Source organism: Peromyscus eremicus, chromosome X (assembly GCF_949786415.1).
Source record: "Peromyscus eremicus chromosome X, PerEre_H2_v1, whole genome shotgun sequence".
In the NCBI taxonomy this organism is placed as follows: domain Eukaryota; kingdom Metazoa; phylum Chordata; class Mammalia; order Rodentia; family Cricetidae; genus Peromyscus; species Peromyscus eremicus.
Window position 1 is genome coordinate 15,670,213 of NC_081439.1, and position 26,047 is coordinate 15,696,259.

General features: G+C 43.2%; 2 protein-coding genes across 4 annotated transcripts in view; one reads left to right on the forward strand and one right to left on the reverse strand.

Annotated features, from left to right (window-relative positions):
* Window positions 1-313: 313 nt before the first annotated feature.
* Window positions 314-19,344, reverse strand: Apex2 (apurinic/apyrimidinic endodeoxyribonuclease 2). Its single transcript, XM_059251344.1, has 6 exons — window positions 18,829-19,344; window positions 17,934-18,017; window positions 16,539-16,719; window positions 15,860-16,006; window positions 15,086-15,155; window positions 314-1,744 (listed from the first exon to the last, which is right to left on the reverse strand). The coding sequence occupies exons 1-6, from the start codon at window positions 18,980-18,982 to the stop codon at window positions 827-829; spliced, it is 1,554 nt and encodes a 517-aa protein (XP_059107327.1). The 5' UTR covers window positions 18,983-19,344; the 3' UTR covers window positions 314-826.
* The window catches only part of Pfkfb1 (6-phosphofructo-2-kinase/fructose-2,6-biphosphatase 1), a 70,187-nt gene continuing 63,250 nt past the window's right edge, over window positions 19,111-26,047 (forward strand). The window contains exons 1-3 of one of the 3 annotated variants that reach the window (XM_059251341.1): window positions 19,111-19,325; window positions 19,872-19,971; window positions 20,863-20,972. In XM_059251341.1, coding sequence (XP_059107324.1) covers window positions 20,945-20,972 — 28 coding nt within the window. In that variant the 5' untranslated portion in view covers window positions 19,111-19,325; window positions 19,872-19,971; window positions 20,863-20,944. Of the gene's footprint in view, window positions 19,326-19,468; window positions 19,546-19,871; window positions 19,972-20,862; window positions 20,973-26,047 lie in introns of those variants that run through there. The other 2 variants (XM_059251342.1, XM_059251343.1) reach the window with 2 other exon arrangements.

Below are 26,047 nucleotides of genomic sequence, written 5' to 3' on the forward strand. Positions count from 1 at the left end.
ATGGACTGTCCCTTGGAAATAATGGCTTTCTCAAACCAAGAAATCTTCCAGAATGAGGAACAAAATGTCTTTCTTGATCCACTATCCTCTTTCCTTCCAAAAGCATGTCACAGGATTTACAAGCCTTTCTCAAGGTGAAGGAAGAGGCTTGGCTATGTACACAATGTCTTCACACAAGGTTTCCAACAGGGAACTAGTAACTACTGGCTGAGATGGTCATCTTCCGAGACTTAAGGTATCGCAGGCCCTGTGACTCAGAGGGCTAAAACACCCCTTCTTTCTCTCTGATGAGCACCTGTTACATCTGAAGAACCCCAACTTGGAAAGCTCTTGTTTACATATACACAACCCACACCACACCCACCTTCCTCACTGATCCAACCTCAGAGTCTCGGGTAATCCCTGGAGCGCAGCAGACTCCTTCATGAGGCACATAGCTCCTCCCTCCAACATGCTGCCTTGGCAGTATGACACTGGGCTATGGGAGGCTAGAAAGCCTAGTACTGAGAAAGCCTGACTCAACTTTCTAGAGTGCATCAAAATATCCACTCAACACAGCACACTGAGACAAAGGCCGGACTTTATTTATGAACGAATACAGTGTCTAGAAGGGCAGAAGGGATTTAAACTAGTTCCTGGTTCCTATGTGTACAAAGAGGAAGGAACAGAGATGTGAGAAGAAGGGAAGAAAGAGAGGGAAATGAGAGAAGAGAAAGCAGAGAAAGAAAGGAAGCCTCAGGGGAGAAGGCAAATTCAGAGGCATGGAGCTGGCATCAGACCCCGTGCATGAGGTAACCATGCCAGACGTCCCTAGGCCTCAGTTCTTTCAGCTGGGCCTGCTCCAGAGGAAGAAGTTACAGCGGGAGGAGGGGTCGCTGGGAGGGCCTCGGGGCCTAGCACACATGTAGAAATGGCGGCCCAAGTTGGGTCCTGCCTTTTTCACAGTACGCATCACACATGGCTCCTTATGGCCTCCACAGAGGGGCATGGGTGAGGGCCCACTCAGCATAGACTTCCAGAAGGAGGTCCGTATTTCTTTCTCATCTTTGGCCTCTGAAACCTTGGCCTTCTCTTCCACCACTGTGGCCACTGTGACCTCTTCTGGAGTCTCTGGGATGGTAAGAGTGCCCACCAGAGGCACGCTAGGTAGTTCCACAACAGGAGGGGGTTGGGGAAGGTTAGAGGAAGGCTGGAAGTAACTCATCAGGTTTTTCTGGTTTCTTTTGGCGCCACCTTGACTTTTCCGAGGCCTGCTTGAATGCATGCGGGCTTTACTTGGGTGTTTCTGTACCTGGACTTGATGGCTGCGCTGCGGTACTGGCTGAACTCGTACAGGTTCTTGTTCGAGAGGAACTAGGAAGCGAAGAATCTTGAGCTGGGTACCTGCAAACTCAGGGAGGAAGCGGGTACACAGAGCTGGGCACTGTTTTGCTGGCACACAGGACACATTCAAGACAGCGCCCACAGGGCAATGGTCAGAGCCCATCACTTCGGGGAGTAGGAAGGAAGACCGGAAGTTGTCCATGACCAAGGTACTATCCCCCAGTACATAGTCAATTCGAGTGCCATAGTTGAGAGGGCGTGCACCACTGACCACTGACCAGCAGGTGAAGGCCCTCTCCTGCTTTGGATGGAAGTAGCGGTAGCTATCCATGAAGAGCCCTGTGTGGGATCCAGCCTCCATCCCTGGGTTACTGAGCAAGCCATCCATCCACTTACGCCCTGGGTCCTCTTCAAAGCACTCCTGGGGAAGGGAAAGGGAATGAAAAGCCAAAACTAGATCCTTAGAACAGGAAGAAATTGAGACTAACTGCTTCATTTTATAAGTAAGAAAATTTGGTTGTTCTAAAGAAGATTCCTGTTCAAGGCCATATAGCCCAGACCATGCAAAACTAGGTTTTGGTGTTCTTTTCTTTTCTTTTTTTCTTTTCTTCCCTTCCTTCCTTCCTTCATTTATTTTTGTGAAAGGGTGTTTTGCCTCCCTGTGTATCTGTGTATCACGTGCATGCAGTACCCATGGAGGTCAGAAGTCGTCAGGTTCTCAGAAACTGGTGTTAAAGATGGTTCTTAGCTGCCATGTGGGTGCTGGGAATCTAACCCAGGTCCACTGCAAGAGGACTAAGCACTCTTCACAGCTGAACCATCTCTCCAGCTCTGACAAGCATGAGCTTTGAAATAAACAGTGTTAGAAATCAAAGCCTGGGGTTGGAGAGAAGGCTCAGTTAAAATGTGTACTATTCTTGCAGAAGATTTGAGTTTGGTTCCAGCACCCATACAGACATCTCAAAACCACTGTAACTCCAGGGAATCCAGTGCCCCCGGGCTTCTGTGGACGCCTGCACTCATGTGCAGATACCCCCACACAAGCATACAATTTAAAATAAAAATAAATCTTTAAAGAAGTTCCTATTTGTCTCTCTCTATCCCACATTATGCTTACCTTGACATAAATGCCAAATCTAAAGGTCTGTTTGCCTAATCAAAGTAATTCCCAGAAATGCTTTACAAAAGATTCAAAAACAAAACCAAACATGGTAGTTACACCTGGAATTCCAGTACTTGGGAGGCTGAGGCAGGATGATTGCCACCTTGGGTATATTGTAAGACCCCATCGCAGCAAATAAACAAGAAAAATGGTTGCCTCTACAGAGTAGTAAGCCAAAATCAGGAGTTGGAAGAACGCTACTTTTCCTTTAAGATCCCCACTCCATGCTGACTGGAGTGTCAATGTCCTCACTGACATCCCTCCTTCCTTAGGAGGTTGGGTAACTTGGGCATCCAAGTCTGTGTGTAGCCTTTGTCTCCGATCCCTGATCCACCCACCCATGTCTTTATCCAGTTCACCTACTTGCACACCCATTGATTTAGTGCAACAACATATTCACAGAACACCTGTTCTCTGACAGAACTGATGCTGGGGCCAAGTAGATACAGTCTTGGGAACAAAGGATGCTTACTTTGGGGAAATGATTTGGGAACAAGATGTGAAGCCCATGTGGTACTAACTTCATAGAAGACACTCCAAACTCAAAGAACAGCTTTTGTGATGGGTTTGTGCAAAATAGCTAAATGACCCGAAGGGACACCAGACTGAAGATTCCAGTGGGCTAAGACTGCCACTGTCCATCAAGTAAAAGGTGATGGCTACTCAGACTAGCATGGTGTCAAAGAGGATATAAGATGCAATCATGAGATAATGCGGAGCTAGAACAAACACTGCTGCCTGGCTGGCTCTGGGGAAGGGTACAGAAGGACAAGAAGATTAGAAGAGCGCTCTGGTGAGAAGCTTGCACGTCGTGGAGTTTATCATCTTCAACACACTGCCACCACTTCAGAGTAGCCAAGTTCTGCTAAGAGCCACACCTACGCTTCTGGGACTCTCCTAAACACCAGCCAAGGAACCCTGCCTTGCCCCCTTTCTGAAGCACCTCCAGGGATGAGTAATACTGTGTCAACACTGACCATGCCTTTGATGTTGATATACAGTTTTTGTTTTCATCCATGCTTTCTAGATCATAATTCCTCCTCACAGAAAATCCTAGAAACTACAACTTTTCTTCCCAGGAAGGCAGACCCCATAAACTAACCCTTCCCCGCATTTTAGGTAGCCAATGAAACGGACCCTTGTATTATCTTAAGGCATAAGACCCTCACTCCAGACTCTCCACCTGGGAACCCAGTGGCCATGCTGGCCCGGGAAGCAGGTAAGCCATCTTGATTCTCCTTCCTGTCCTACACTGCAATTCCTCAGCCTCATCCCCAGCCCTGTGGCAGAGCGCTTGCAGGGGATGGTCCTCCCACCCACTTTCATTCCCTGTAGACTCCAGCAAACCTCAAGGCGATCCTAGCTTTACTACTTCCTGTGGACCCTCTCAGCTCCCCACCCCTTCAAACCCATTACCGCTCCTTTGTATCAACTGCTGATACCTCCAAACACTCTCTACTTGGTAACCCCGAGTCCACACTGGCCTGGGAAGCAGGTAGACCATCTTCCCTCCATCCTGTCCTCCACTGCAATTCTTCCGGTCCCATCCTCAGCCCTGTAGCAGACCACTTGCAGGGGTCTATCCTCCCGCTCTGCCTCAGGTCCCTGGGGACTCCACCAAACCTTGCAGCAGACCCAGTTTGCCTCCTTCCTGTGGACCCTTTCATCATCCCTTCCTATGGGTCAGCCCCCAATACCCAAACACACTTTCTACTGGAAACTGCAGTGGCCACACTTGGCAGGGACTCAATTAGGTGAACCACTCTGTAGTTCCTGTCCTCCACTGAGAGCGCTTCATTCTCAGCCTTAGTCTGGAACAACTTGCTGACAGTGCTCCTCCTCTTATTTCAACTCCATCCACTGGAGACTCCAACTCTTGGTTCAGACCCAGGGTCAAGCGAGCCCACTCATGCCTGTCTTTCTAGATAATTCTTTGCCTTACTGCAACCTACTTGATAGATCGCCTCTTCGCACCGCACCTCCCAACTCCCTATGAACTCTACTTCTAGAGTGTAGCTAGTATCCCCTTGGCTCTTTCCTGAAGCCTCTCTCTGTCTTTTCTCCTAGCCCACCACTACTCCTCTCTGCCACCCTCTGTGGCAGAGTGCCTGAGGAAACTCTATCAGGCAATGCACAGCCACCACACTTTCCGAAGACCCAGAAATGGCTACGGAAACCAAGGAATAGAACACCCACCCAACAAAGACAAGACCAGATATCAGCACACAGAATTACAATCTTCCTAATCCTAGGTGCCTAGACACCAACATAACCACACAATCAATAACAGCCAGGACAGTGTGGCTCCACCAGAATCCAGTAACCTTACTACAGCAGACCCTGAGAAATGTAATATAACTGAAGCACAAACAAAACAAAAACTTCAAAATAGCTATTATGAATATGTCCAAGGACCTTAAAAAAGGAATAAATCAATCCCCTAATGAAGTCCGTGAAAACACAAACAAAGAAATGAAAAAATGAATATAGACCTGAAAGTAGAACTAGAATCACTAAAGAAAGTCAAACTGAGATAAACCTGGAAATGAAAAACTTATGAACTCCAACAGGAAACACAGAAACAAACCTCACCAACAGAATACAAGAGATGGAAGAGAGAATCTCAGGCATTGAAGATATAATTTCCATTGTAATGGATACCTCAGTCAAAAAAAAAAGTTAAATCCGGGGGTTGGGGATTTAGCTCAGTGGTAGAGCACTTGCCTAGCAAGCATACGGCCCTGGGTTCGGTTCTCAGCTCTGGAAAAAAAAAAGTTAAATCTAAAAAACTCCTGACATGCTGGGTGGTGGTGGCTCACGCCTTTAATCCCAGCACTCAAGAGGCAGAGGCAGGCGGATCTCTCTGAGTTCGAGGCCAGCCTGGGCCACAGAGTGAGTTCCAGGAAAGGTGCAAAGCTACACAGAGAGACTCTGTCTCGAAAAACAACAAACCAACAAACAAACAAAACTCCTGACACAAAACATCCAGGAAATCTGGGACACTATGAAAAAAACAAATCTAAGAATAACAGGACTGGAGAAGGGGTAGAAACCCAGATCAGGGGCACAGAAAAATTATCAACAAAATCATAGAAAAAATTTTCCCCATCCTAAAGAAAGAGATGCCCAAAGTCCAAGAAGCATACAGAACACCAAATAGACTAGACCAGAAAAGAAAGTCTCCTCAACACGTAATAATCAAAACACAAAACATATAGAACAAAGAAAGACTATTATTAAAAGTTGCAAGGGAGCCGAGCAGTGGTGGTGCACACCTTTAATCTCAGGATCAAAGTTACAGAGATCTAGTTTCAGGTTAAATAAAATGAAGAAATTTGTGGCTAGTGGCAGCACATGCTTTTAATCCCAGCACTCAGTAGGCAGAGCCAGGCGGATCTCTGTGAGTTCGAGGTCAGCCTGGTCTACAGAGTGAGATCCAGGACAGGCACCAAAACAACACAGAGAAAACCTGTCTTGAAAAAAAAAAGTTGCAAGGGAAAATGATCAAGTAATATATAAGGGCAGACCCATTAGAATTACACCTGACTTCTCAAGGGAGACTCTGAAACCAGAAGAACCTGGACAGATGTCCTACAAACTCTGAGAGATCACAGATGCCAGACTACTATACTCAGCAAAACTTTCACTCACAACAGATAAAGACATTCTATAATAAAACCAAACTTAAAAGGTATGCATCAACAAACCAACACAACAGACGCTGTTAAAAGGAAATCTTGAAATCTTAAGAGGCTAGCTACACCCACGAAAACATAAGAAATACATAAACCCTAACCAGTAAATCAAAGGGGGGAAAACCCCACACCATAGCAACAAAATAACAGGAATCAATAACCACTGGTAACTAATTGCTCATTGGTAACTCTCAACATTATTGGTCTCAATTCTACAATAAAAAAAAAAACAGACTAACAGATTGGATTTGAAAACTGGACTCATCTTTCTGCTGCATCCAAGAAACACACTTTACCATCAAGGATAGACATCACCTCAGGGAAAGGGTTGGAAAAGAGAGTCTAAGCAAATGGACCTAAGAAGCAAACAGGTAGAGCTATTTGATTAGCTGACAAAATAGACCTCAAATCAAAACTAATCAGAAGTGAAAGTGAAGGGAGCTACATACTCAAAGGAAAAATGCACTGAGAGGGTAATGCAATTCTAAACATTTACGCATCAACCACAAAGGTGCCCAAGTTCATAAAAGAACTGCAGCTACAGCTTCAATCACGTACTGATCCTCACACGGTGATAGTGGGAAACTGCAATACCATACTCTCACCAGCAGACAGGTCATCCAGACAATAACTAAACAGACAAATAATGCTGGAGCTAAATAACGTCACAATCAAATGGACCCAACAGATATTTACAGAACATTTCATCCAAACACAAAAGAATACACCTTCTCAGCATCTCATGGAACATTCTCCAAAGCTCATCACATTTTCAGACACAAAGCAAGACATGAAAATTGAAATAATATCCTTCATCTTATCAGACTACCATGAAGTAAAGCTGGATATCAATAAATAGAGACAACAGGAAGCTTACAAACTTATGGAAACTGAACATCTCTCTACTGAATAAAAAAAAAATGGGTCAAGAGAGAAAATTTTTAAAAAATTTAAAAAATTCTAAAATTGGATGAAAATGAATACATAACACACCCAAACTTATGGGACACAATGAATGTGGTTCTAAGAGGCAAGTTCATAGCACTAACTGCCTACATCAAATAAACAAACAAACAAAAACTGGAGAGATCTCATACTAATAACTTAGCAGCATACCTGAAAGCTCAAGAATAAAGAAAGCACACATAAAGGGAATAAATGGCAAGAAATAACCAAACCAAGGACAGAATCAATAGAAACAAACAAAACAAAGAACAAATAAAACAAAGAGTAGGTTCTTTGAGAAAATCAGTAAGACTGAGTAACCATTACCCAAGTTAACCAAAAGACGAGCAAGAAGACCCAAATTAATAAAATCATAGATGAAAATGGGGATATAACAACAGATACTGAGGATATCCAGAGAATCATAAGGACATAAATCTATACTGGACCAAACTGGAAAACGTAAAAGAAATAGATAAATTTCTTGATATATACCACTTACCAAAGTTAAATCTAGACTAGATAAGCAATTTAAACATACACATAATCTCTGGTGAAACCTATAGTAGCAGCAATTAAAAGTTCCCGAACCAAGGCAAGCCCAGAGCAAGATGGATTCAGTACAGAATTCTACCAGGTATTCAAAGAATTAGTGTAAATACTTCTTATATTATTCTACAATATTGAAACAGAAGGAACAATGCCTAATTCTTTTTAAGAGTCACAGTTACTCTGACACCTAAACCACACAAAGATCCAACAAAGAAGAAAATTACCCAGGCCATTTTCCCTTATGAACACAGATGCAAAAATTCTCAATAAAATATTTTCAAAGTGAATCCAAGATAATCAAAAAGATTATCCACCACGATCAAGTGAGCTTCAGCCCAGAGATAAAGGGATGATTCAATATATGTAAATCAATAAATGTAATCCACCACATAAACAGGCTGAAAGACAAAAACCACATGATCATCTCATTAGATGCAGAAAAGGTCACTGACAAAATCCAACACCCCTTCATAATAAAAGTATTGGAGAGATCAGGGATATAAGGAACATACCTAAACATAATAAAGACAGTTTACAGCAAGTCCATAGCCAACACCAACCTAAACAGAGTGAAACTCAAAGCAATTCTAATAAATTAAGAACAAGACAAGGCTGTCCACTCTCTCCATACCTATTCAATATAGTACCTAAAGTCTTAGCTAGAGCAATAAAACAACTGAAGGAGATCAAGGGCATATAAATAAGAAAGGAAGAAGTCAAAGTATCTTTATTTGCAGATGATATGATAGTATACATAAGTGACCCTAAAAATTCCACCAGAAAAATTCTACAGCTGATAAATACTTTCAGAAAAGTAGCAGGATACAAAATCAACAAACAAAAATCAGTAGCCCTCCTATATATAAATGTCAAATGGACTGAGAAAGAAACCAGGGAAACAATACCTTTCATAATAGCCTCAAATAATGTAAAGTATCTTGGGGTAACTCTAACCAAGCAAGTGAAAGTGTTGTGTGATAAAAACTTCCACTCACTAAAGAAAGAAACTGAAGATTATTAAATTTCCCATGCTCATGGATCAATAGGATTAATTTAGTGAAAATGGCTATCTTAACAAAAGCAATCTACAGATTCAATGCACTTCCATCAAAATTCCACCTAAATTTTTCATAGAAATTATAACTACAATATTCAGCTTCATATGGAAATACAAAACACCCAGGATAGCTAAAACAATCCTGAATAACAAAAAAAAAAAAAACCTATTGAAGGACTCGCCCACTCCTGATCTCAAATTGTACTATTGTAATAAAAGTGAGCATGGCACTGGCATAAAAACAGGTCAATGGAATAGAATGGAAGACCCTGACATAAATCCACACACCAATGGACATCTGAGCTTTGATAAAGAAGCCAGAAATACACACCAGAAAAAAAGACAGCATCTTCAACAAATGCTGGTCAAACTGGATGGCTGCAGGTAGAAGAATACAAATAGATCCATACTTATCAACCTGCATAAAACTCAACTCCAAATGAAACCATTAATGTCATAGAAGATAAAGTGGGGAACAGCTTTGAAGTCAATGGCACAGGGGAAGACTTTCTAAACAGAAGACCGACAGCACAGGAACTAAGAACAACAATTAATAAATAGGAACTCATCAAACTGAAAGCTTCTGTATGGATACCATCATTTTGACAAAGCGGCAGCCTACAAAATGGGAAAAGACCTTTATCAAATACATATCAACAGAGGGCAGATAGCTAAAATATATAAAGAACTAAAAAAAAGTGGACGTCAAGAAAATAACCCATTTAAAAAATGGGGTACAGACTTAAACAGAGAGCTCTCAAAATGATGAAACACAAATGGCTGAGAAACACTTAAAGAAATGTTCAATATCCTTAGTCATTAAGGAAATGCAAATCCAAACCATTTTGAGATTCCATCTTACACTAGTCAGGATGGCCAAAATGAATAAAACATATAACAGCTCATGCTGGAGAGGTATGAAGAAAGGGGAATACTCATCCATGGCTGGTAGGTTTGCAAACTTGTCCAGTCACTATGGAAATTAGTGTGGCAGTTCCTTAGGAAATTGGGAATAGATCTACATCAAGATCCAGCTACAGGGGCTAGAGATGGCTCAGCGGTGAAAAGCACTGGCTGTTCTTCTAAAGGACCTGGGTTCAATTCCCAGCACCAACATGGCAGCTTACACCTGACTGTAACTCCAGTTCCCGGGGATCTGATACTTTACACTAAGGCACATAAAATAAAGTTAAATAAAAATTTAAAAAAAAAGATCCAGCTACATCACTCTTGGGAATATACCCAAAGTACTCTACACCCTACTACAGAGACCCTGCTTATCCATGCTCAATTTTGTTCAATTCATAACAGTCAAAAATTGGAAACAGCCTAATGTCCATCAACAGATGAATGGATAATGAAAATGTGATACATTCACACAATGGAATATTACTCAGATATTTAAAAAATGAAATCATAAAATTCGCAGTTAAATGCATGAAGCTAGAAAAAAAGTCATCTGGAGTAAAGTAACCCAGACCTAAAAAGACAAATACAGCAGGTATTCACTTATATGTGTATGTTAGTTTTAAAGCTTTCAATGTCCATGATAGATATAGAGTAAGGGACTAGGAGGGATGGGAGGATTTCCTGAGGAAGAGGAAATAGAATACATAGAATACAATTACGGCTACAAAGAGATGGGTGGGAGGTGGGGGTGGGTGGGACCTGAAATGGGAGGATTAAATAGAGACAGGGAGGGAAGAGGAGGATAAGAAAGAATACGGTGAGTGACAGCTAAAACTAAAGGTCATCCAAGGGGCCATATTAAACCTACTACAGTAAAAGCTTATATATATATATATATATATATATATATATATATATATATATATATAACTGAAAGAAATATAAATATAAATATAAATGAAATCACCAAATAATGGGGGAAACAAAGCTCCAACTAGACATCTCTTGCTACCAACTGAAACCTCCAGTACTAGGAATAAGTTACATATAATTGAATTGTTGGCCAAAGGAGTCCCATGGAAACCGTCAAACAATTCAGGCTATTTCCAAGGCTATTGATTCCTCTCTACAAATTGAAGGTTAAAGCCCTATTGCCAAAGATAACACAAACATATCTCATTGAACACAAAAAAAGTCAAGCTGGTGCCTAACCAGAGCCAGTACTCCACACAATACCAAAGGACAAAGATAATCATCAACTCAGCTATAAACCCTTTGATAAACAGTGGTAACCTGAATGCATGATACACGTGTGCAAAAGTGGCACCAAAGTGCTGGGAGTGAGCAACCACTCTCTGACTGGATTTAAGTTACACTCTATGACATGGAACCCATGCCTGACACTACCTTGGTGGCCAAGAACCTGCGACTAGATGGTCAGGAACTTAGGGAAAACCAAATACCATTGTTTTGCTAAAGGAATGTGACAATATAATGACTCATATTCTGCTATACCCATCAGTGCCTTGCTCAGCCATCATCAGAGGAGCTTCCACCTGCAGAAAATGGGAGCAAATATAGAGACCCACATCTGGACAATGTGTACAGAGTGACAGACCTTGGAACACTCAGTCCTAAAGGGGGTGTCTTCATTAAACTCTTCCCCTCAAGGCTCAGGGAGATATGTGGAGGAGGAAGAGAAAAGACTGTAAGAGCCAGAGGGGATGGAAGACAGCAAGGAAACAAGGCCATCCAGACACACGCACAAATTCCTGGACACTGGAGCATCTTGCACAGGGCCTGCACAGGTCCAAGCCTGATGGCGTCCAACACTGAAAGTGGGAAATGGACATGATCTCCCATCCCTAACACAAAGCTATCTACAATAGACAATTGCTCACAAAGGGAAAATTAGTTTTCTCCAATGGAGTCTCCCTGGATATGTTAACCATGGGCAGGCCCCATGCCAAGCAGTAGGTGGCCAACACAAAATAAACACAATGGTACTTTTGCAGCTCTTTGTCTAAGCATTTTTTTTACCTTACTGGTCTTTTGCTTACATATTATGGCTTCCAATTTTGTGTTTTTATGGTTGCTCTCTCTCTCTCTGTCTCTCTCTCTCTTTCTGTGTGTGTGTGTGTGTGTGTGTGTGTGTGTGTGTGCGCGCGCGCGCGCGCGCACTTCTACAGCTCTTTGTTTCGTTCTGTTTTTTCTCTTTGTTTTCTAAAGAGAGAGAGAAAGAAGGAAGGCATGGAGTTGGATGGGTAGGGAAGAGGGGAGGATCTGGGAGATGAGGGAAGGGAAATCATGATCAGAATATATTGTGTAAACAAACCTATTTTCAATAAAATAAAAGCGCTTCCTTCCAGAGGATCCGTGTCTGAACCACTGAGGAAGGATGAAAACCTGCCACAGGCCTTGATGGGTGTCCCTATCCCACTTGCGGCATTTATGCTCATGCAGTGAAGTCTCCATGAAACCCCAAAGCAAGGTTCAGAGACCTTCTGGACAGCTCAACATGCCTCGGAGGCACAAGGCGGCAAACGATGGCTCATCCATGTGTTGGGAGAATGGCCCACCCAACTCCACAGCAATGGAAGCTTGGCACTTATGGCCCTTCCAGACCTTCCTCCGCATGTACTTCTTCATCTGTCGATTTACTTCACTTCCAATATTCTTTATGGCTAATCAATGGACATAAGTTAGAGTGGCTGCCTGAGTACTTGCTTTGCTCTAGCAAATTAACTTAACCCATGGACGAGGTCGTGTGAACCTCAATTTCTAGCTCAGAAGCTCCAACTGTGACTGGGTCTGAAGTGACAGTCTTGGAGAGCAGTCCTCAACATGTGGGATCTGACCATGTTTGGGGCAGACAAGTCATAACTGAACAGCATTAAAGGACAACTAGCTGATGCGCACAGATGAAGAGCAGCTTGCTTGCTTGGAGGTAAGGAGAAATCTCCACATCTTTTGAGCTCACAGGAGTCTTCTATTGGTTATTATAGTATGACAGCAGAGAAAAAAACAGGCAGCTTGCTTTTCTAGCACAGCAGTCCTTTCTGTGAGGATGGTCAAGATGAGAAGTTTCATATACATTCTAAGGTAGTGCTTCTCAAGCTCGTGCGTATAATAACGTGTCCTGTAGGACTTTTCAACAAACCATTACCATGGGTCCACACCTAAGAGACTCTGATTCCATTGTTTTGGTATAGTATTAAGGCATTGATAGGTTTGCTCTAATATGCAGTTAAGGGTTAAGGAAACATTGGCCTAGAGGGAATGAGAGGCTCATCTAAGAAAAAAGAAAGGGGATGGTGGCTTATTTGGCGAGAGTGAAAAAAGCTAGAGTAAAAAGAGCTTTTGCAGAGGGTGGAGAAATGATGTATGTCTGAAGTGAAGAGTATGCAGAGACACCGAGGATGGAAAGAGACAGGGCACTAACCAGAAAGCACCTTGAATGCCTGGCCTCAATGCTTCCTCTGTATCACAGAGGTAAAGAGGTGGTTTGCAAACAGGAAAACTGTCCTCAAAATCTTTACCATGCCCACAAAGGACTCTGCAGCCCCACCTCCTGCCACTCCCCTCCTGTCCCATGACACTCTAAAAAGGATGAGACTTGAAGCTCTCCACACCATAAAGGTTCAATTAACCTCTAAAGATTTAGCTGGTTTTAGCTCTCTGACTGATGTCTTTGCCTGCCTAGGAATTCCATGTTTGGGTTACTCTGGCTTCCTAGGGATGCCACCTCAGCCATGAAAGCGCCACTCTAGAACTGGTTAGCAATGTATCTATGACACATTCACATACTGAAGGCTCAGGAGCCATGAGCTAGATTGGACTTGTTCTCCAGCATATGGGCCAGAGCCAGGCCAAGGTAAGGTCAGTATTATCTACTGAATGAAAGACAAAAGCTCATACATATTTTAGAATAGTATTTCAGTGGGACCATATAAAATTTAAAAAGCTTCTACGTAGTAAAGAAACAATCGGTAGAGCGAAGAGACAACTATAGAACATGAGAAAATATCTTCAAACTACTTATCTTATGGAGATTAATATCCAGAGTATACAAGGAGCTCAAACAACTCAATAACAAAAACAGGTCTGATTGGGGGCCGGAGAGATGGCTCAGCAGTTAAAAGCACTGACTTCTCTTCCAGAGGTCCTGAGTTCAATTCCCAGTAACCACATGGTGGCTCACAACCATCTCTAATGGGGTCTGATGCCCTCCTCTTCTGGTATAAAGGCATACACGCAGCTAGAGCATTTATATATATAAAATAAATAAATCTTTAAAAAAAATAGGTCTGATTGAAAAATCAGTAAACAAAGCCAGGTATGGCAACACATGTTTTTAATCCAGCTCTGGGAGGCAGAGGCAGGTGGATCTCTAAGTTTGAGGCCAGCCTAGTCTATAGAGTGAGTTTCAGACTAGCCAGGGCTATACAAACAACCAACCAAAAAGAAAAACTGGCAAATAATCTGAATAAATATTTCTCAAAAAGATATGAAAGTGGCGAATATGAATATGACAAAATGTTCAACATAATTGTCAGAGAAATGTGAACCAAATCCAGTGTAATAGATAGCATCTCCCTCTCAGTCTTGTTAGAATGGCTATTATCTAAGACAAGAAATAAATGTTGACAAGGATACAGGGAAAGGGGAACTCTCATACACTGATGGTGGGAATGTCAACCAGTATGAAAGTTCCTGAAAACGTTTAAAATGAAACTACCACGTGATCCAGATAACCTATCATGTTCACTACAGTAGCATTTACAACAACCAAGATACACAGGCAACCTACACATTCATTAATGAACTAATAAAGAAAATATAACACGCATATAGAATACAATATGACTTAGCCAGAAAGAAGATTATATATAAGTCATTTGCAGCAAAATGAATGGAACTGGAAGACATGAAAACAAGGCAAGCCCAGAAAGATAGATGTCATGTGATCTCACTCATGTATGGAAGTCTGAAAGGTTGATCTCATGGAGCAGAGTAGAACAGTTGTTACCAGAGTCCAGGAGAGGTAGGAAGAAAGGGATAGAGTGGTTGCTTAATGTGAACAGTGTGACAGGAAGATAAAGGCCTACTGTTCCATAATATAGTAATAACTAGCAAGAAATTATTTTATATTTCAAACCAGGTAGTAGAAAGAATTTTGAATGTTTGCCCACACAGAAAGATAAATGTTTGAGGTGACAGATATGGTAATTTACCCCATTTGACCATTATACATGTCAAAATATTACATCATACTCCATAAATACGTACAATTATTACATGTAATTTCAAAACGAAAAAAGAATATATTCAAACCAAGCACTATTTTTCCATAAAGGAAGTGACCTCCGGTGCCAAACTTCCAGTACTGGCCGGCTGGGTAAACAGAACCAGAGTGGGGTGTAGGTTTAGAGGGAGCCTTACCAGACTGCCTGCATCACAGTGGTCAATGGGTCGATGGGCTGTATTTAGGTCTCCCAGGATTATCACATGACTGAAAAACACAAATGTGGGACTGTCAGCTGGACACTCCCGAATGAGGAGTCCCATATACTTTTTTTTCCCCAGACCCGAGAGCTCAGAGGAGCAACCTCCCAGCTACAGCCCTTGCTACCAATTACTCAGAGCAGTGTGCCTCTTCCATTCTCCCATTTTGACACATTCTGGATGCTTCTCATATATTAGGAACCAAATTCTGAGTGGCAAAGTTGACACTGTTCCGTATGATATGAGCGCTTCAAGGATCTCTATCTAACTCATCGTTCTCATCCTTCAAAGCTGAGCTCGGACAGCCCTGCCTAGAGGAAGCACTCCATGGTTACTCCCACTTTTTTCCTGCCTGTCCTTGGAACTAGGTACTTTACCACCCTCGCCTCATTTTGTCCTCAAAACTCTTCTATGGGGTAGGGATTCACACAGGCATTTGACAAAAGAGAACATGGAGCAGAGCTGCCCTTGAGGCTTATGGTAAGTGAAGAGCCTGAACAAGTGCTCAGAGTACAAAGCCTGTGTTCATGTCCCTTTACTCTGTCTTCACACCTCTTAAGCCAGCAAGGCTTGTTCAGGGCAGCACGACAATGTTTGAAACTAGACTGTAAAGGAACTCAAAGATAAAATTCTATGTTCTTTTATGGAGCACGACATAAGGTTAGTCACCAAGATGAGCTCAACCAGCCTGGCTGCCTAGACTTACAATACCTGCCAGCTGCCAAGAGTGCTTCTGCTCGGATCTGCAGCAGGCGATAGAAACGCATCTTGAAAGTCAATCGCTCAGGCTTCCCAGGATCCACATGTGGACAGTACACGTTGATCAGGGTCAAGGTCTTCTCCTTCCCTTCCAGTGTGCTGCGGAGAAAAGAGCACCCCCCAAAAGAGGTCAGTTTCAAGACTCCCCTTCCATACTCACACCATGCAGCTTCCAGTTAATGGTTGTTCACGGGATAGAAGAAAAAGGGTTTGGTAGACACCAATGAGCAGGTACAAGCAGGTCTTAGGAATGGATGGACTCTAGGTGAGGCAAGGAGAGCATAGTACCCAGGTAAACTGGGTGATAATGCTGCCATTCATGAAGATAAGATACCCAGAAAGAAACCAGTTTGGGGCCATGATTTCTGTGCTGGCTAAGCTGCTTTTGAGTAGCCTGTGGTAATTAGAGAGCTGTACTCCCAGGCTAGTCTCCCACAGTAGTGAGGGGAACACAATGCTCAGAAGGAAGCATGATTTGCCAGGATCACTTAGCCCAGCCAGTACTAGAGGCCAGGAAGGCAAGTTTGGGAACTTTTCTATAGCATTTGAATACCTAGAAGGTGGGCCTTATATTCTGGACACTAAGAGTAGAACCAGAGATGGTCTGTAGGAGGAGGATATGGGCTATTACCGGATCTTATGCTGTGTAAGGAGGGCCCGGCCCTCACTATCCAGAACCCGGAGTTCTTCTTGGGTGAACTCATCCATGTTTCCATAGCAACCAACATCCCCATTTAGGGTGGCAAAGACACCACTCAGGCCTTCTTCAGCGGCTACTGGGGTAGCACTATCCTTACAAAAGGTAGCCACACCTGGGGACAGACAAAGTATCCTGAATGGGATTGGCAGCCAAGACACTACTGTACAGCCTGTTCCACTCCAAATATCCCCATACAAGGAATAGTTTTGGTTATCTTTGTTAAACGTAACTGTTTTTAAAAATGTATGAACAATCCTCCTAATTCATGGGCCATATATGGCTCTGTAGAATCCGAAGCAACTTGGGTGCGGAATGTCGGGGTGTTCTGTGTAGCATGGGTCAGTTGCAGAAAGAAGGTACTCCATGACGAAATTTTAAGGCCTATATGGCAGGAGGAAGGTCCAGCCTCTCTGACGGACTGAACCTTGAACAGCCATACAAAGGCATATTTACCGAGTGTTACACAAAGTTGTTTTGGGGGTAAAGCATTTCCTCATACCAAGGTCCACAATCTAATCTATATGTCTCACTAAAGGAAAGCATCACATGCCCTCCTGACTTTAGTCCTTTATTGTGTATCATTTGCAATACACAATACTCCAAGAGCCTCAGGTGTGCCAGAGGCATCTTGTGACCAAAGTCACGCAAAGCTGCAATGCCCCTTCAGAAAAACAATTCTACAAATCATGGAAAACAATCACTGATTTCCACAAAGATTCTTCATTGTATTGCACAATGATTCTTCAAGGTCAAAGAACTTCTAGAAAACAACTATTCATTCTAATGTCTACCCCAGATACAGCGACTCTGCTAAATTCCTAAAACAAGTAACCCATACCCTGAGGCCTCAATTTCATCTAAAAAGAACAATAATAACAATAACAACAATAATAATGTATTTTACACAGATACATGACAAATGCTGATAAAATATTGGCTATTGGTATTATCACATGCATGACTATCTAAAGTCTTGTAAGAACCTAGAAAGTAAGCATTATCCTCATTTTAGAGGTGAGAAACCTGAGATACAAAGGTCAAGTAACTTGCCAGAGAACACATAGCTAGGAAGTGAGCCATGTCTTGAACCCTAGCAGTTCAGCACCAGAGCTCACACAATTAACCATGACATTACTGTACTTCCAAGGGCCAAAAGGATAATTTGGTACATAAATATTAGGTTTTCTATAACCTCAGATTATGCAGCTTTAGCTTTGGAGATGAAAAGTTGGAATATATTACCTTCTCATTAAATACCCAAACACTTTTCTGCTACTTGCCTCCATCACCAACACTAACTTAAATACCCCAGAAGACCCCATTTACCGGAATAGCCACTACGGCTGCGGCTGAAGCTGAAATAGGAGTTATAGCCCTCAACAACAGCCAGGGGCTCTGTCAGTGCATCTCCTGGGGGGAAAAAATGTAATATAAAGTTAGAGGTAAAACTAGTACTGTGGACCCATGAAAGACTGGAATTACAGTGATAGGCTAATGACTAGCATACATCAGAGCCATAACTAGCAGGGGGAGAGGAGAGAGAAGTATTTATCATGACAGGAGCTAGAAAGATGGAAAGGTCAGAAAGGGAACTGATATTCAAACTAAACGGGGAAGCAGGGAAAGCTGAGGAGAGCGAATCAGGGCTAAGTCTTGTGGTCCAGGTGATGAGAGGACCGGTGGGAGGATGCTGGCAGTGGACTGGGGATCTGAAGTGAGGGTAGGAGGCAGGAGAAGGAATTAGGAATATGAGTTGGGGATGATAGGAGAAGAAATTAGGAGCTCTAAGTTTGGGGTAAGACACGAAACAGGAATCTGGGGCTCTGAGGTGGAAGAACAAAGAGGAATTGGGGATATGGAAAAGAGAAATTGGAGTCTGGGTTAAGGACAAGGATTAGGTGGGAATTAAAGGATTGAAGTGGGAGCAGAGATGGAGAACTGAGGAATCTGGCCTAGGAGCAAATTCAAGGCACCGAGTTGGGACGGTAGAATGGGCGGGAATCTGTGCCTGCGGGTTTCAACTGGGAAAGCAGGCCAGGAGTGGGAATTGGGCGCTCTAGCTGGGGTGGGGTGTTTAAGAGTAAAGGGATCAGTACTTTCAGGTGGGTATAAGGGCAGGATTCTAAGTACGGGTAAACGGAAGAGTGGAATGAGGTGGAGGAGGGAGCGAAAGTTAGCAGAAGGAAACCACGGTAGAGATCTTGGATTCTCGAATGCTTACTGGTCACTTTGGTCTCCTGGAGACAGACAATATCGGCATTCAACTTGTCCAAAATGCGTCGCAAGGCCGTGGGACAGCTGCTGGGTTCCTGGCATGTGAGCCCCTGCAGGGGACTCCGGATCCCATTGATGTTCCAGCTTACCACGCGCAACATTTTGGTAAACTGCCCGGTTTCAGGAAGCAAGCTTAGGCGCGGAAATTCAGCGCCGCCCGGAAGTGAGCTAGCTCCCCCGCCTTGCTCACGCGTTTGCGCAGGCGTTCTCTCAGCTGGTTCCTCCGCCCCCTGCGACGTGCGGGACGCACGCAGGGCGGGGCTTCGAGTTCAGTTCTCACAGGCGGGAGACGGAACTGAGGTGGAGAAGCTGTAGGAAAACCGGGTGTGGTCGTACAAGCTTGCAACCCCAGTACTCAGGAGACTGAGGCAGGGGCAGTCATGAATTCATGTCCAGCCTGGGCTACATAACAAGACCCAGTCCAAAACCTGAGAAGAGTGACTGGTGAGAAGCGCGTCCCTGGTTGGGCTCCTTTTCTTCTGGCCGCACGCTGGCCTGGACGCCCGATTCTGACTCCTTTTGTCGACACAAAAGTCCCCTTGATGCGTCAGGTTACTTACAAATGGGATTTTGTCACTTTGCCAAGGGTTGGACCTCTGGGGAAAGAAACTCAGCCAAAGCCCTGCCCTCCCCTCCCCCACATGGAGACAGAACTCCAGTTTAAGTGAGCGGCCCTCTGGCGGTGGTTGAGGGGCCTCCGTCCCCGGAGTCCTTTGGGCAATGGCAAAGGGAACTTTCTCAGCTGAAAGATAGTGCAGTTTTCGATTGAGTCTGGAGGCAGGAGACTGCCTCAAATCCTCCCTGTATAGCCGTATTTGTCTTGGCTCCCATAGCATGTAAAAGATGAGACAGAAAACATAACTTGGCATTTGGCTCCATTTCTCAGATGAGCAAAATTGAGGCCTGGAAAATTTATACTTCAGAATAGTATTTATTGTCTCCCGATGCAGCTGTGGTTTTCCCGTCTACATTGTGTCATTTCATTCTTAGGAAAAACCAGGAAAAGGCGCTGAAGCTAAGTAGAAGTTGAGTAAATTCGTCTCAGTCTCACAGAAGTGGTAGAGCCAAGATTTAAACCCTTCTTAATCAGGTAAATGATTGATTTATTTTGAGCTAATATTTTCTGTCCACACACCTCTGCATTTAGGTATTTTCCTGTGGGCATCGCTGCACTTTATGATCCAGTCTGTCACAGCATTGACCACAACGCACAACTCCCATTGATTTCTGTTGTCACTAGACTGCCAACATCCTCAGTGGCCATCTCTGAATAGCATATAAGATAAGGGAATAAGTATTTAGCAGATGGATATAAACAGATCAATGGGTTCTTGACTTATTTTTGAGTGCACAGAAACAGAATTAACAGGCATAGGCCAATTTCCAGGGAAAAGTATAACTTTCCACCCTAAGGTTTTTCACTGAAAATGGCTGCAGAGTTATTTGTACTCAAGCACAGACACCCTCAGAATTTCACAGCCTTAGAGCCATCATCCTCTATGGCTACAGAAAGAGCCACAGTGGGCTGCTCCCCACTCCCAGGGGACTTAAAGGTTGCTAGTTATTGCCAGCAGAAAATAGCTCTGTAATTAAGAAAAGTCTGTGCCTTGAGCTTTTCCATGCTTTGGGAGTTGCTGGCTAAGGATTGAATCCCAGGAGTGGGTTAACTAGGACAAGGGAAATGAAAATTTTTTCTTCATGTTGCCAGATTACTTTTAAACAAGAGATTTTGCCCATACTGCACTGAAGTCAGATATGGAGCTCAGCTCCAAGGAAATCCAGTTCTTGCTCACCTCAATAGCTGGTTTTAATTTCCTCATTCTCCAGTGACTTGTTAATATTAGTACTGACCTTTGGGGCAAGGTGAACACATGGTTGGACTGAAGAGAAAAGGCTCTGGGTGGCTCAGGAACTTCTTTGGCAGATACAGCAGCTAACATTTCAACACTGCACACACCCCTTAACAAGGGCGCTTCCTCAGCCTTCCCAGGAACCAACGGATGCCACCCACTGGACCTGCTTTGGGGGTCTGTAAATGCAGGAGAGCCATCGGATAATTAGCGATGGAAGAAAAAGCCTCTAAGAGAACAGGTAGGTGAGAAAAAAAGGAAAAGTAGACAGGTGTTTCACAGGTCAAAATCCTTGCTTCAGGTTCTTGGGAAAGTTTTCTTTGCATAGGAGTTTGATTGGGCTATATTAAAGGGTGTGGGAGAATTGGGGAAAGATGATATGTATATCTAATCTATCTGTCAGTATTTTAAAATCCAGTTGTACTTGACTTTGTAGGATACTGGCCTAAAGGACAATCCCCTGCTATCTTTGAAGTTCCAATTTTCATTTTATTTTCTTTAATTTTGGAAACAGGGGCTAACTATGTTTCCCATGCTGGCCTGAAACTTTTTGTGTATCCCAGACTGGCTGTGACTGTGTGATCCTCCCAGCCTACCTTCCAGCTACGTAGTATATTTTTAATTCAGTGTACCATAGAGATCAGATCTCTGACCTCTCCTCTAGTGTATAAAGTAGGGTTGCTCTGCTATGAAATTTTGACAAGTTCTTTAGTTTCTCTGGGTGTCAATAGACACCTTAGTAAAATATAAATTAAAGACCCTAGCCTGCTTCCCACAGAGGCCTGACCTGATGATCAAGCAAGGGTGCGGGTGGGGGAGGCAGAATCCAGAGCTCTCTGGAGACACTTCAGGACTTTCCTGCTGTGTCTGAGATGAGTACTCTTACTTTTATGCGGCATCCACAGGTAGTACCACGCACAGCACTCTACATGCGCTCCTTCCTGACTGACTATGGTTAATTGAAGAGCCACTCCTGTGACTAGAATACAGTGAGCTTTGCAGACCAGACATGAGTCTGAAAATAGTGGAACAATAGGCCAGGGTGGCTGCTGTCAGAGAAGTCCTAATATGTGCTCATACATGAATCTAGCCCGTAAGCATATGATCAACCATCTGTCAGCCTTCTAGCCTGTCACAAATGCATTCACAACCACGCATTTCAAGGCTTACCAATAAGATCCCATTTATGATTTTATTGCCCATATATACTACTTTGATGCTTTAAATGAGATTCCTCTCCACACTCAGTCCTTGGAGGTAGGAGCAAGCTCTACAGGTCTTCAAAAGTCGTAATTCATAGTTTTCTTCCCTAGAAATAGTCCCAGTTTAAAATTTATGGTTCAACCTTTAGCCTTGAATGTGAATCTGATACTGAGTGAACCCCGTGTCTATAACCAATACATTAAACCTTCTCAGAGAATTTCATAATTTTATTTATTCTATTCTATCCCAAAATTTTAAAACTTTCTTAGATGCCACTCTTTACCTTAGACAAATCAGCTCCCCCATCCATTTCCCTGAAAGCTGTTATAATAACGACCACAGTGAACTGGGATTTCTTAACGCATGTTTATCTCATCTGCAACAGAGAGATGTAGACTGTGAACATGGTCACTGAACAAGTGTCCTTCATACCAGAGCCTGAGATGAAGAGTGAGTAGATCACAGGGATCCAGGCCCCACCTTCAAGGATCCCACAGTCTAGTTAGGTAAAGAGAAACCCTTGCTCGCATAGAGGCATGTGGGCAATATGAGAACCAAAGGCAAAGCCTCTCTCAAGGCTACAAGGCTGACTTTCAGAGAAGGTAAACATTAAAACAGGTTTTGATGAGCAAGACAGAGCTCAGTAAGAATAGAGGATGCTCCAGACTGAGCAAAAGCCTAAAGACAGGAAAATGCTGTGGTTTGGGGCCCTGTGAATCAGCCAGTGTAGTTAAACATGGGGGTCTGAGGGATAGGAGACTGAATAGGTAGATTGAGACTGATTTAGAAGAAGTTTGAATGCTAGTCTGAGGCATTTCTAGAAGATTTGATTTTTTTTTTCTGTTTCTGGGCTCAGAATTGATAACAGTGGTAAAAAGTTTCATAGGCATATTTAAATTAGGTTATCAAACCCAGACCCTGAGTTTTACCCTTTCAGACCTTGTCAGAGGCCCTCTAGCCACCTAGCTCAGATTTCCTGCTACTAAAATTATCTTCTTGATACTTGGCAGTGTCATAAGGACAAATTTGTAAACATAAAAGATATGTTCATGTTATTGGCTAGATTACCTTGGACAAGCCATCCCCTCCTCAGCCTCATTTCCCTGTGTTCTTACTGTGGATGTTTGAAAGGAACAAGTAAGATAATGAAATAGTGCTTTGTGGGCATTGGAAACCACAGAGACATGGTAAGATGCTTCAGACAGACTTACACTACTTTTGTGACTTGTTAGGGTTAAGAAACTTGTGTCTTGCAAAGTCTATTTCTGAGACTCTAGGGGTTCTCTGCTAATCTGAAAGACCTAGTATTTTTAACTTTAAATTGACACATAATTGTACATACTTGTGTAGTACTGTATGACATTTTATTACATGCATATAATGTACAGTGATTAATTGGCATATGTATCACCTCAAATATTTATCATTTCTCCTCTCTACCAGCTACTTTGAAGTATATAATTATCTGTTATCAACCATAGTTATCCTTCTGTGCTCTGGAACATCAGAAGTTATTCCTCCTATTTACCTGAATCCCATACCTGTTGTTCTCTCTTCCCCTCTCCCTTCCCCACTAGTCTATACTCAGCTTCTTACCAACATCTTCTAGGTTCTGCAGTAAGTAAGAACATGTAGTATTTGACTTTCTATGCCAGACTTAGTTAACAGAAACCAAAAATAAGTTTACATCTCTAATTGATTCTCAGGAACTCCTTACAGTGTAAGCGTTAATTCAGCATCATAATATCATGATGGAGCTTATAGATTATTTGGAAAAAAAAAAGACGACTCATTTACTTCACAAAGGAAACATCAGTGTTGGATAATATATATTCAGCATTCCCTGGGTTTCTTTATATCAATACATCGAATCTTCACTAACGCTGAATGAATAGACACTCCTTTCCTTCCCTATATACCAAATGAAAGAGCAAAACAAAACAGAAACAACTGAGTCACTGGAAAGTTAGCCTTCTGCCCAGTTTCTCAGATCCAGCAATGGGCAAAGTGAGATTCCATCCAGGCAGTGTGGCTTCCAATTCCATTGTTCTTAACTGTTGTGATCCACTGCCACAGTAGGTACATTGCCATAGGTAGGTAGGCTTTGGTATTGAAAGTCTTATATGATGTATACACAGCAACTGGAGTGACTCTAACCCTTGTATAGACTAAGGTTCTGAGAAGATATTTTAGGAAGCTTCTTAAATGGCAGAGTGGAGCTGGGAGCATTTGAGGGCAGGACCTAGAGATTTCTTTTCCTGAGAGATTGCCCTTGCGTAGTCCAGCTCAGTGGAAGAAAGTTGAGCGTCCTAATACCCAATCACTAGAGGTTTGTTGGGGGTGGGAAGGTTACAAAGAATGAAGTAAAAGGGCACTTGGACATCTTCCAGGCAAGCTGTGCAGCTGCATGAATTCTACAGATAAAAGTCTCAAAATAACCAGGGGAATGGCAAGAAGAGTGGGGACAAGTGAAAGGGAGACATCTGGATGAGGTGGCCCTGGCCTGTGGATGTGTGCTAGTTAGCTAGAGGCCATTGCCTCTTGTCCCTTATACATACTGTCCTCAGTGCAGTTTCCACTCTCCTAAGCCCCCATCCCAACATCTTGGCATGAAGAGCCTTAGCTGGGGTTTGGATTAGATTGTGATGCCTTTATTGCTGGATCATCTCATAGCATTGGCAGCCATGTGAACGGTGCTTATTTATCGGCTCTCTGCCTAGCAATGGCTGCACTCACTCCTATTCCCAAGGTGTCAGATTTACTCTGATTTATTTAACCTTGGCTGGAGAGTATAAAGATGATCAGATAGTGCCAATCTCTTTGGAGTGCCCTGGACAGCTCATTTTAAGAGGGAGAGGTCCTGTGGAGAGGGAGGCAGCAGACTCCAGGGAAGGACAGTTTTGCAACTCAACTCTTGTTGAGTAGGGTGAGCAGAGAGGTAGTGAAAGTCTACTTCCAGTTCAGGTCTTAAATTGCTAGCTCCAAACATTGCATTTTGAATTAGGGACATTATGTTTGTGTTTTTGTTTTGCGGGCCCTGAGTCTGTTTCTGAGTTGGAGCTTCACATTTTAATTACGCCTGCTTTTTTTATTTCAAAGCTGAGACCTATCACCATCACTTTTGCCATGCCACACCACACAGGATGTAAGCACATGATCTTTGGTTTTTCATTTGCATACTCTACTAGTCCTGTCTTCATTGGCGGGAAGTAACTGGTCAGACCTGGGCTGTCTTGCTGGCTGCCTTCCTTGCTGGGCTCCAACTTATCTTCTATGTACATAGCCCTTAGAGTTCAGAGGCCTCTGCTGACTTCTGCCTAGCCTCTGGCTTTCAGCACCCACGTCCCCACTTGTACATACAGGAGCAGAAGGAAAAGAGGGAGCTGGAGATAGTCTGTGAGAGGCTTAGAAACCCAGTGCATCCCCCTGTCCCAGCCCTGCCACCTGCTGCTGTGGCCACGACAACAGAAAGGACAACTAGGAACATAGGAAGAGAGGTCCAATACCTTGTGGGCAGTGCTATCACTCGCTGCAACGACTAAGATGGCTCAAGAGATGGGAGAGCTCACTCAAACCAGGTTACAGAAGATCTGGATTCCACACAGCAGCAGTAGCAGCGGGCTGCAACGGCGAAGGGGCTGTAAGTGGGGTTTACATTCGTGGGTGGTGGGGGTAGGAGGGGTTAGAAGAACAAACGGTGCTCCCTGTCCACTCCTGCCCTCACATAGAAGTTGGGATAGATGAGCAATGGAATAAAATAGCTAGAGCATAACAAGAGGCTAATATGAGAAAGGGTAAGGAAGTAAGAGAGAAAGGCAGGAAGAGAAGAAGACAAAGAATGAGGAGTAGATAAAGAGCACCGAAACTACAGGGACCCCTGACTAAGGGCTTTCCCCCTTGAATCGGGAGCTTGTTTAGAATGCTTCTCGTTTAGAATGTGAGCGTTCTAGTTTAGTACTATTCAGAATATTTGATTTTGGCGTCTTTTATGAACGATCTGGAAATGAATTTTGTTTAATTCATGCCAGGGTGAACTAAGGTGACGGTTCCTGGCATGGTGTCTCAGAGGAGAGGTGCTGAGTCCACAGCACTACCATGTCACTGGCCAGCATT